The sequence below is a fragment of the Polypterus senegalus genome, chromosome 12 (assembly GCF_016835505.1).
Source record: "Polypterus senegalus isolate Bchr_013 chromosome 12, ASM1683550v1, whole genome shotgun sequence".
Classification (NCBI taxonomy): Eukaryota; Metazoa; Chordata; class Cladistia; order Polypteriformes; family Polypteridae; genus Polypterus; species Polypterus senegalus.
In genome coordinates this window covers 125,363,673-125,376,391 of record NC_053165.1, presented here as the reverse complement: position 1 = coordinate 125,376,391, position 12,719 = coordinate 125,363,673, and the positions used below count along the sequence as shown (strand labels likewise).

Genomic DNA, 12,719 nt, shown 5'->3' with positions numbered 1-12,719 from the left:
AGTACTTTAAGGCCACTTCAAGTCCTTTAACTGCATCATCAGTGGTTCTAGTTGGAGGTACTGGGACAGGATCTTCTTCTTCTTCATCATCTTCATTGTGGTTTTCTCCAGCTAAAATGGAGGATGCTATTAGGACGTCATCATCTATGGTGGACCATGCTGCAAGGATTTCTGGTACTGGTACACTTGAGTGGACAGCCAACATCAACTTCTGTTCTGCCTCCCGTACTTCTGGACTGAAACCTAGGAAGTCTTCATCTTCATCTACTTCAACAGTAGTGGGATTCTCTGTGATGAGACCTCCAAAGGCTTTAGTCCAACAATTTTGAATTGTTTCAGGCTTGATTGCTCCCCAGGCTAACTCAGACAAATACAGTGCTTCTTTAATTCTTACAGTCTTCAGGAACATAGGGACACTCTTATCTTCTTCAACCATGGACTTTATCATCTCCCGTCTATAATTGACTTTGAACACAGAAATGATCTAGGGACTGAATCTTGGATGTTGTATTCTTTGGAAGGTAATAAACGAAAATCTTGCCATCTCTGGACTTCAATGTCTCTGTAGAGGGGTGGGCTGGACAGTTGTCTAGAAGTAGGCATGCTCGTGGTTCCATTCCCTTGCTTCTAAGGTGCCTACGGACATCAGGGATGAACGTTTGGTGAAACCACTTCTCAAAAATTGCTGCTGTCATCCAGGCATTCTTGCTGTGATCGTAGTCCAGTGGTAATGATGACATGTTGATGTTGTGGAAACATCTTGGGGATCCAAACTTGCCAATACAAAGGGGTGTTAGCTTGTGATGACCCATCCAGTTACAGCAAAATAACATTGTCACCCTGTCTTTGATCTGTTTATAACGTGCTTTGCTAGTCTTGTCTTTCTTCATGGCTAAAGTCCTATCAGGCAGTATTTTGTAGTAAAGGCCCGTTTCATCAGCATTGTAAATCATCTCTTCTGTTAGCTGCTGTTCTTCTATGAATTGTTGAAATTTGGGAATGAACTCTTCTGCTGCTACAGTGTCTGCTGACTTAATCTCGCCATTGATCTTTACTTGTGAAATGCTGTGTTGCTGTTTCCACCTTTTCAGCCAGCCACTTGAAACTGTAAACTCAGGATCTGCATCGGGACCATGAATTTCCTTGTATAATTTTTCTGCCTGCGCTTGGATGACTGGACCAGAAATAGGGATGCCATTATTTCTAGCCTCACAAAATGCATTATAAGTTGTTTTGTCTAATTCTGGATCTTTTGCTGTTCTGGCTCTCTTGCGTCTTAAACCACTTTCATCAAGCTCATCAAGAAATGTTCTTAATTTGTTTTCATCTTTGATCCATCCGCGTAGTGTTGACTCAGGTACCCCTAACTCTCTGCTTACTTTAATGCAAGTTTCTCCGTTTCGTATTCTTTCGATGACATCCACCTTTTGCTGAACATCATATGAAGCGTGTTTACGTTTATTACTCATGGCGTAAAAATTTTTAAAGCAAATATGATGTGCTCGCTATAGATTCAGAAACTGAAGTGATTTACGTTGGGTTTATGACTATATTTATACAATTTCAAGTTTTATCAGATTATCGAATTAAAAATAATACTTTAAATATGAGTTGATTTTTTGCGACTTTAACACGGATTAACTTTGTAGCATTGTAAGGTGTGAATCGGTTACAATGGTGGCCTCCATAACGCTGACACTCAGCGTGGATAAAACAGATTAATATTTGAATTTCATTGTAAGTTATTTTATTGTTTGTTGATAAATAAAAGACTAATCTTCTATAAATACCTCTTTGAAGTTATAAGCCAGCATTTAAATATTTAATCCGCGATAGTGCATAGCATGTCAATCACGGACATTCGAAATGCCAAAATGACAGCTGTCAACACCAGTCGAATATTTCAGAGGCCATGTTTAGGTCCGTACGATCCATAGTGTCAAAACATTGGGATCCAAGCTTTTTGCGCAGTTTAAGCGAATTCGCGGATTACTGGCCTGCGGCTTAATGGTCCTACACTGTACTTAACGTTTTCTAGACTATCCCAATATTTCTAAAGAAATGCACCTCAAAATAATCAGATGATGTGTTAGCAACTGGACCTTTCAACCACATTTTAAGGTAATGAGTGGAAATTAGGTCTTCAGTTTTGGCACTTCTTTTCCTAGTGTGCCCATTGTTTACACTCCAGTATCTCAGTCTAACTAATGTATATATTCTAATTACCTTGTTTGCTCATTGATTGTCTGTAATATTACTGTTGCCTCCATGCTTGTGCTATGAAAGTTGCAACTTTGATTGTAGCAACACTTACTTTAAGATTCTGACAGTGAATGCCATTAGAGTGTACCAAATATGAAGGAGGGAAAGTCAGTTTATTATTATGCTTAAATTGACTAATTTGATGAAATTTACAGAATTGATCTGCAGCTTGTCAAGGTGGCTATGTTGCAATCTTGTTTTCACTGTAAACCACATTGTGATTAGGGGGGATGGAGTTTAAATATTAGCAGTTTTAAAAAAAAATCTTCAATGATTTTCTACCCCAAATCACCTAAACATTTTAACGATTTTCATTTACATACCTGGTAAACACAGATCTGATTGTGCACTTAATATGATATTATTAACCAAAACAGCTTAAGTTTCAATTGAGAAGATTGTAGCAAATATTTCAAACTACATTGACATTTTGGGACAAGTCTTATATATATGAATATGGATTTTTAACATGCGGCAAGTTACCAATACAGACACCTTTGGTGTGTTTTCCCTGCCAGTGTGGATCTCATACTCTAAAGGAAGTATTTTGGGAGACTATCCTCAGCCCAATGCTACATTGGGCCATTGTCTCTGGTAACCTCTTATAAGATTTCACACTGGTTACACTTCTACCCTACCAGTATTGTGTTCAGCAACACCAAAATAGCAAAAAGGTTGAGCATGCATCAAATAAACAAAAGACAGACCAAGGCTACACTAGGTCTAGGCCTCAGAAGCAGGTCTCACCCCAGGCAGCCTAACCCCAAACTCAAATGGATGAATGTTAGGCCTTCTTGGGCCGAAAATGGGGCTTGGGTTTTTGAAGTTCAATAATTTCAAAATTCCCAAAAATGTTCCTCAGGGAACAAGTGTAACTGTAAACCTCTGGCCTTTCAGACAGAAAATGAAGCAATGTCCTTTTATATTTCAATAATTTGTTAAATAAATAAAAGGAAGAACAAGCATTCATTAAATTAAAAAATGAAGTACAAAATAATCATTAAGGGTTTTTTTCCAAATAGGCATCCCAAACCAAATAAGTCAGTCTGTTGAGGAATGACATGACACACACTTATAATGGCTGTTTAACTTTGCTTTGCTTGGGTCCTTTCCAACTTTTGCTCACCACTGATTATCCTTGCCATCTAAACTGTCAAAAAGGCATACAATATTTAGTTTACCTTTGCTCTTTGGAATATGGCTCCTTCACAAAACCTCTCCTTCCTTAGCTATCTGGATAAAAAGGTACCTTGACCTGAAGGTAGTTCGGAGGAAAACACCATCTCTCTCTTCATAACTTCTTTTGTTGAGGAAATGGAAAAACTTGTTGGGAAGCAGGTGGACTATTTACAGTACATGGAATTATCCAGCAATCACCAAGCTGGTATGAATGTTTTAATGGCTGATGTCACCTCCATTAAAGTCATAATTGACTGCCATACTAAGAAAGTTGAAGGTATCAGTAAGGATGTGGTGTTGCTTTCAGCAAAGCTCACTTAGAGAAAAAATCATTAGTGCTGTAACAACCATGGACTAGTCAGCATATGGCCTGCTAGAAAAGGAAATGTGCTGTTTTTTCTTCTTCAGCTTTGACCAAATATTCTTTCTGGTTTTCCTTCTTTTCAACTCATAATGGAGAAGGCACACAAGGTATATACTGCATTGGATAACCCCACCCCCAACACACACACTATTATAAGGCAGTTTATTAATTTTCAATGTCACCTGAGAGTTATTTTATTGTCAAGAAAATTTCAGGATCTCTCCTTTGAAAGACAAAGCACCAATCAGAAGGGTGAAGAAATTAAGAGTTACTCATTTCAGGCTCTCTGTTGGTGGACAGAATATATTCTAAAAAACTCCAGCAGAGGGAAAAAAAGCTTTAGATGACCTCAAATCACTTGGCACATGTCCTCTGTGACACTGCACTGCACTCCACATGGTCATTGCCACGACTATGCTGACCTGCACCGTAATGAAGGTTCCCTGGGTATGGTTCTCCTGATGATTATTTTTAATTTGACAATAGAATTTTATGAGGACTTTATTTTAAATTCTTAAAATTATTGTTCTTGCAATTAAATGTGGTGCAGTGGTAGTTCTGCTGCCTTACAGTAAGGAGACCAGAGTTTGTGTCATGGGTCATCCCTGCGTGGAGTTTGCATGTTCTCTCCATGTCTGTGTGGGTTTCCTCCTGGTGCTCCAGTTTCCTCTCACTGTCCAATGACATGCAATTTTTGGCTAAGTGGCAATGCTAAATTGACCCTAGTGTTTGGTTAGGGTTTGTGAATATGTATGTGTTCACACTCTGATTGACTGGCACCATGTTCAGGATTTGTTCTTGCCTTGCGCCTTTTGCCAGCTGGGACAGGCTTCAGTGCCCTCTTGACCTTAGTCTGGATTAACTGGGTTAGAAAATGACAGGATAATTTAAACTGTGAGAGCGATGCTATATGGTGTTCATCAGTGTCTGAATATTTAGTTTTTGTTCCACATAATTGCTGATGCAGATGACAGTGGTCTTCTCTTCTGTTTCGTCTTTCTTTTTCTGTTTCTGGAGTGTGGTGACTTCAGAAATGTGATTCATTCACTATGATTTTGGCCATTAAAACCAAGGAAGGGTCTCTTATTGACCCAGACATAATAAATATATATTTTGTTCAATTCTACTCTGATATGTTCTCTTCACCCCCTCTGATCCCGATGATGTGGACTCATTTCTAAAATCCATGCCCCCACCCCCAGAGCAATTGAAGTCAAAGACCACTGCTCAGATTGCTCCACTTTCACTGAATAAACCAAAAGAGGCTCTAAGCTCTACGAGTTCTGGGAAATCTCTGGGGTCTGATGGGTGGCTCCTGGCATATTTTATGCTTTTTGGAAGTATCTCTCAGCCCATCTCTTCCAGATACATCATTCTGCCCTTTCTTTCTCCCACCTTAACTCTTCATTTAATTTTGAGCTGATTACCCTATTACAAACAATGTTAGGACCTAACCCAGGGGTCCTCAGTCTTGATCCTGGAGGGCCACAGTGGCTGCAGGTTTTTATTCCAAATAGTTTTCTAATTAGAAATCAGTCAAGGCTGATAATGGAACTTGGTATTGAACTGCTTGGCTTGTTAATGCTTGCATTTTAATTTTAATTGCACTGTAGAGTTTCCTTCCATGAGAACATTATCCAAGTGGTTTGTGGACCAGAATAGATTTAATGGTCCTTCCAATTCCCCTCTCATTTATTTCTAAACATTTTTATCACAGATACTTCATGGTAAGCACGTGAGCTGGAGAACTGCTAGTTTATTGGTTATCTGCATCTCATCATTAACTAATGTTTGATTAAGAAAACAGGCAATGATTAAAACTTAAATGCAGCTGCTAAAATCTAAAATAGGCAATTAAGGGTTAAGTAACAGGCAAATGAACTAAAATTAAGCCCAAAAAACATATTGATTTAGTAGTAAATAAAAGGGTTCTAATTAAGAAATTGGTTAAAGTGAAAACCTGCAGCCATAGCGGACCGCCAGGACTGTAATTGAGGACCTCTGATCTACAAAGTAACTAAAATTTGTATTTGATGAATGAAAGCACTAACAAGGCACAAGGTTAAACACCAACTATCATTATCAACAAGGATTGAGTTCTTATTAGGACACTGGCTGGAATGAAAACCAATAGCCACTGCGGCCCTCCAGTGAATTCTGATGTCAAGCTTCTGGCAATGATGCACTCAAGTCAGCTGCAGATGGTATCAGGTCAGGTCATGTGGTGGTGCATGCACTGGTAGAGCGCGTTGCTGCACCCACCACATGACTAAACAGCTTGGATCACCGTTTGACAACCCCCAGGCCGACACGTGGTACAGTCCCATACTCTGGACATGACCATCTATCTTCCACAGCCAGGTGTTATTTTCGGCCAGGTCCTGCTGCTTGGGTTCCTTAGCAATGAGAATCCTGTGAGTCACATGGCTGTAGTACCCCAATTGACGTTCCCTCACAATGCAGGTAATGTGCCTCATTCAGGACTATGAGCAACCTCGTATTCGACACAAAGTCAAACCAGCAGTACCCAAGGATTCTCAGAAGAGACGCAGTGCCACAGGGGCCTTATATATAAACGGTGTGTACGCACAAAAATGTTGCGTAAGAACGTTTACATGTTCAAATCGCGATGTATAAAACCTAAACTTGGTGTAAAGCCACGCACATTTCCATGGTAGCTCATACCCTGTCATATGCAAGTTCTGTGCTCGGTTTTGCAGACTGGCGGCACCCAGCATCAAAGCAGTGCTACTGTTTCTATGTGGTTACCCTTTCTTTTTTTAGTTCCACATCCCTGACACGGCTTTATAAATGCACTGAAATTAACCGCATTTTGTTTATTACTTTAATGCATCTAATTGTAATTAACCTGTAACAATATAATGGTCCACAGAATGGTCAAACTATTCTAAACACAATAGCTGCTTTAGCATTGTTACTCTCACTGCACCTTCTTCTTCTTCTTCTTTCAGCTGCTCCCTTTAGGGGTTGCCACAGTGGATCATCTTTTTCCATATTACTCTCACTGCACAATTGGAGTATTTATATACTCTATCTGAGTGGGGAATCACAGCTGTACAGCAGCTGATCAGAAAGAGAATTATCAAAATATACCATCTAGCACACGCTGCCTCAGCCATGCTGTCTGTTGAACTGCTTTCTTGTACTGACCTCGCGGTTGAACTATAAATGCATTCAATCATTCCATCAAGTGCTCCTTGTAGAATGCTTTGTACTTATAAGTACAATTACTTCACTGTAACCTTGCGATACAGTTATAATATTGCACAACCTGAGCCACTTTATAAAGCGTGCATTTACATATGATGACGATATCATTTTTAAGATGAAATGCAGCAAAATATGTTTATTATATTATACAGATAAAACTTTAACTTCATTTAAATAATCTATATTGTTAATAATTAAACAACAACAACAACAACATTTATTTATATAGCACATTTTCATACAAAATAGCTCAAAGTGCTTTACATAATGAAGAATAGAAAAATAAAAGACACAGTAAGAAAATAAAATAAGTCAACATTAATTAACATAGAATAAGAGTAAAGGTCCAATGGCCAGGGTGGACAGAAAAAACAAAAAAAAACTCCAGACGGCTGGAGAAAAAAATAAAATCTGTAGGGGTTCCAGACCATTAGACTGCCCAGTCCCCTCTGGGCATTCTACTTTCATAAATGAAACAGTCCTCTTTGGATTTAGGGTTCTCACGGAAGGACTTGATGATGATGGTCACGTAGACTTCTGGCTTTTATTCCATCCATCATTGTTGGAGCATCATGATGCTTTGAGTAGGTGGTGGTGGAGCAGTGCATGCAACATGTGAGGACACGGTGCCACAGCGCTAGCAAGTCAGTGGCGCTCTGTTCATGGATTGTTCCTGCCTCGCGCTGTATTCTTGCTGGTGCTGGCGTGACACTGGAAGGATAAATGGATAGAATAATTTAACATGTACTATGAAGATATTTCAATGTTTCTTAAAAGTTTTGAAGAATCTGTGTTCTAAGCTTACAAATGGCTTAATGTCTATTACAGTGCTGATTGGGTATTTGGAGAAAGAAAAGTAAGGACAGGAACTGGAAGCTAGTACGTTTGGAAGAGACAGTACTGCTACAATAAAGTATTTCATCGAAGGTCGTGCATGGCGCAGCAAGCATCTTGCGTGAGCCATGAACAATCACTGCGCCACTGTGTTCCCATGTTTAATAACATGCTTTAACTCCTATCATCATGAAAATGATATCAGGTATACATCTCAGTATTTTAATTATTCAGAGAGCTGTAATATTACAAATGTAATGGATTCTGTGTCGGAGGAAGAGAAAGCCCGGAAGCACGTAGTGATTCACACACATGGAGCACATAGAAGATCAAATACAAAAGAAATTATTTAACATGCTACTTTAGTTACGATAGGATTTGAGAAACTAGTAAATTAAATGATTTAAAGATGAAGTTTATGATGTTCTATTTTAATAAAAAAATAAACTATATGATTAAAGTGGAAATTTAGAGGTTAAAGTTGACATTTCGTGCTTTTTTCCCACCGTGTGCCTTTTTTTTCTCTGTACCCTAATAAGCTTTCATATGACACTCAGACGGTGGGCTACAACTTGCCTTTTCACAGCGACTTTGTTATGTGACAACTTCTTTTTTATATCAGGCACTGTGCGACATTGTGAACTTGAGCTTTCGACTTTCTCCGACACGCTATGTCACTAAATCAACTTCCTTTTGTTGTTTATACCACTGTTTAAACCAACAAATAGTATGTTTTTCCTTGCCTCCACTTGGTATTCTCTGAAATTGTTCTATTCTCCCTTGAGTTTTTGTCATTGTCTTTTCACAGAAGGCTGAGCTTAAGTGCTATTTATATTGATTTGTATATTCAAAGAGGTGTAATTCTAGGAGGAGTCTGGGAGGGGACAGCAGGCATGTGCATGTGCGTTACTTTTCACACTGACTGGGATTCAAGAAGCGGAAGAACATGGAAGATGGCGAATGCACAGATTTATGCATCTGGATTTTTTTGGGCGTAAGCACATTTCCGCTTTTGTATGCACGCCATGTTATAGTGTGAATTCTACGCATGGCGTTATGTGTGAGGCCCCAGGACTCTAAAGATTTCGAAATTCCTCCTTTTGCAAAGATATTGAGAGTGCCACACACATTTTCCAGCAACCTCCTGACCTAGCATCAATCAATCAATCAATTTACTTGACTTCATAGGAAGAGTCACCACAGACATTAATATTGCTGCTAAGGTAAGTACATTTCTTAATGAATTCTGATGAGAACCTCTATTGACTCCGCAAATATTACAGCATCATTGGCAAAGTCAAGATCAATTAATCTTTTTTCACCAACAGATGCCCCACAGCCGCTGGACCCAATGACCCTGCCCAACACCCAGTTCCATGAAAGCATTGAACAAATTCAGAGAAAGAACACACTCCTGGCAAACCCCAGAATCAACTGGGAAGAACATAGATGTTCTGTATCAACTCTGCAAAGCACTCATAGTACTAGTGTACAGGTTGGCCATGACATCCAGCACTTTCAGGGGGATCCTGCAAAATCTGAGGATGTCCCACAGGGCAGCTCGATCAGCTGAGTTAAACGCTTTACGACAATCAACAAAGGCTTCAAAGAAACTCTGCTGATATTTGGATTTGTGATTAATAAGAACCCTCTGTGCCAGGATGCGATCAATGGTAGACTTCTCAGGCGTAAAACCAGACTGCTCCAGTTGTTAGTAGGTGAGCAAGTGAACTTTTTGAGGATGACCATAGCAAGGACCTTACCTGGCACCAAGAGTAGTGTTATTCCCCCGTATTTCATGCAAACCAGGTTATAACCTTGCCCTTTTCAGATAGGAACAACAAATCCCACTTTCCAGTCAATTGGCGTGACACCCATCTCCTAAATGGTAGCAAAGATTGCTTCCCAAACACGGGGTTAAATGTATTTGTTTTTGGAAAATAATCTTGATTTTTTCCTTGTATCTTTTAATCACTACATGTATATATTTTGAAGAAATGCCTAAATACTTTTTGAACCATTTACATACGACTGCTGTGCATTGCACATTAAAAATGCAACATGAAACACAGTGTTTTTCATTTATCCCATCAGTGTGTAGTTCATTATTTGGATGGTGTACTCATTGGATAGTTTTTTATGTAGAGTTTTTGAGCAATAGAATCTTTTTTAATGGTTTATATGGTTTTGAAAGAAGTGTGTGCTTTCTTAAGAGTTTTGTTTTCTTTTTCACTTTGTGCTAGTATTTTCAGTGTTTATTTGTTGAGTTTTGCAAAAATGCACTATAGTTTTAGAAACTGTGTGTAAGCAATCTAAAAAATACTGTAACAGGTAGAAAATTCTTTGCTAGAAGTGGTGATTGTACTTCTGAGATCCATGATATTGTAGATGGTGTAGTACAAGGATTTTTTCTGGGCCCATTGCATGTTTCAATCTGCATGCTTCCATTAGGCTAGATTAGCTCAAAACACAAAGTGAGCTACCACAGCTATGCAGATGACAAACAGCTTTACACTCACCTAAAGGATTATTAGGAACACCTGTTCAATTTCTCATTAATGCAATTATCTAATCAACCAATCACATGGCAGTTGCTTCAATGCATTTAGGGGTGTGGTCCTGGTCAAGACAATCTCCTGAACTCCAAACTGAATGTCAGAATGGGAAAGAAAGGTGATTTAAGCAATTTTGAGCGTGGCATGGTTGTTGGTGCCAGACGGGCCTGTCTGAGTATTTCACAATCTGCTCAGTTACTGGGATTTTCACGCACAACCATTTCTAGGGTTTACAAAGAATGGTGTGAAAAGGGAAAAACATCCAGTATGGGGCAGTCTTGTGGGCGAAAATGCCTTGTTGATGCTAGAGGTCAGAGGAGAATGGGCCGACTTATTCAAGCTGATAGAAGAGCAACTTTGACTGAAATAACCACTCATTACAACCGAGGTATGCAGCAAAGCATTTGTGAAGCCACAACACGCACAACCTTGAGGCAAATGGGCTACAACAGCAGAAGACCCCACCGGGTACCACTCATCTCCACTACAAATAGGAAAAAGAGGCTACAATTTGCACGAGCTCACCAAAATTGGACAGTTGAAGACTGGAAAAATGTTGTCTGGTCTGATGAGTCTCGATTTCTGTTGAGACATTCAAATGGTAGAGTCAGAGTTTGGCGTAAACAGACTGAGAACATGGATCCATCATGCCTTGGTACCACTGGGCAGGCTGGTGGTGGTGGTGTAATGGTTTGGGGGATGTTTTCTTGGCACACTTTAGGTCCCTTAGTGCCAATTGGGCATCGTTTAAATGCCACGGGCTACCTGAGTATTGTTTCTGACCATGTCCATTCCTTCATGACCACCATGTACCCATCCTCTGATGGCTACTTCCAGCAGGATAATGCACCATCTCACAAAGCTCGAATCATTTCAAATTGATTTCTTGAACATGACAATGAGTTCACTGTACTAAAATGGCCCCCACAGTCACCAGATCTCAACCCAATACAGCATCTTTGGGATGTGGTGGAACGGGAGCTTCGTGCCCTGGATGTGCATCCCACAAATCTCCATCAACTACAAGATGCTATCCTATCAATATGGGCCAACATTTCTAAAGAATGCTTTCAGCACCTTGTTGAATCAATGCCATGTAGAATTAAGGCAGTTCTGAAGGCGAAAGGGGGTCAAACACCGTATTAGTATGGTGTTCCTAATAATCCTTTAGATGAGTGTATTTATTTATAGGGCCTGATGATCCTGATACTCTTGGCTCTCTGATTCAATGCCTTACTAGTATTTCCAAATAAATGAGTAGTAACTTTCTCAAACTAAGTAAGGAAAACTTAGTGATTGGCAAAAATGGGAATAGCAAAGGTATTAGAAATAAACTTGATCCCTTAGCTTTAAAAGTCAAGGCGGAGGTAAAGAATTTAGCTGGAATCAAGGACTCTGATCTAAACTTTAAATCACATACTGTATGTTTTGTCTTGGTAGAGAAATACATTGCTCTACTTTCCCCTTTTGTGTTATTAATGTGTAGCCTTTGCCAGAATTTTATTTTATTTTTTTCAAATCTCACAAACTTGCCACTGTTTATAAGGTATTGTACCATATAACTTCCCTTCTACATCTATAACCTCAGGCAATTAGGTGTAGTAAAAGACAAGCAGGAGTTAAGTTATAATTTAAACAATGTATTATAGATAATATTCATAAATAATAACACTTTGCAAAGTACATTTGAATATTGGCAACCATACAACCTGATAAAATGTGATGTGTAGTTTCAGGCGGCACACAGACTTGTTAGTTACTTAAAATGTCTCTAGTTAAGGCATCATTTGTAGTCAGCCTTCTTTTTTTTTAATTTTATTGATTTTATTGTAATCACACAACATTCTATACAAATAGATCAATTTTTACAAAAAAATAGAATTGAAAACAAATCAACCCCCACCTCTGAGAAAGAGAGCATGGCCAATGGAGTAAAACTTAAAGCTAGTAAAAATAAATAAGTTGATGAGTTTAATAAGCAGATAAAGATACATGGAGAAGAAAAAGAAATGTGAAGAGAACCTGCTTCCTCAGTGCTTTAAGAGCTTATTCTAAAATGTTTTTGATTAGGCCCTGCCAGGTTTTGAAAACGTTCTGCAAAGATCCTCTAAATGAGAATTAGATTTTTTCCAATTTCAAATAATATAAAACATCAGTTACTCACTGACTTAAAAGAGGAGAGTTAGGATTCTTCCAGTTTAGCAAGATATGTCTGCGTGCCAATAGTGTAGTAAAGGCAATCACAGTTTGTTTGTCCTTCTCCATTTTAAGCCCATCTGGAAGAACACCAAACA

The 12,719-nt window shown here is 38.9% G+C and overlaps 1 protein-coding gene across 1 annotated transcript; it reads right to left on the bottom strand.

The window, feature by feature from the left end:
* Positions 1 to 455: 455 nt before the first annotated feature.
* On the bottom strand, positions 456 to 1,469 carry LOC120540518 (jerky protein homolog-like). The gene has a single exon (XM_039771360.1). It carries the CDS (start codon positions 1,467 to 1,469, stop codon positions 456 to 458), a length of 1,014 nt encoding a protein of 337 aa, XP_039627294.1.
* Between the last annotated feature and the right edge of the window lie 11,250 nt (positions 1,470 to 12,719).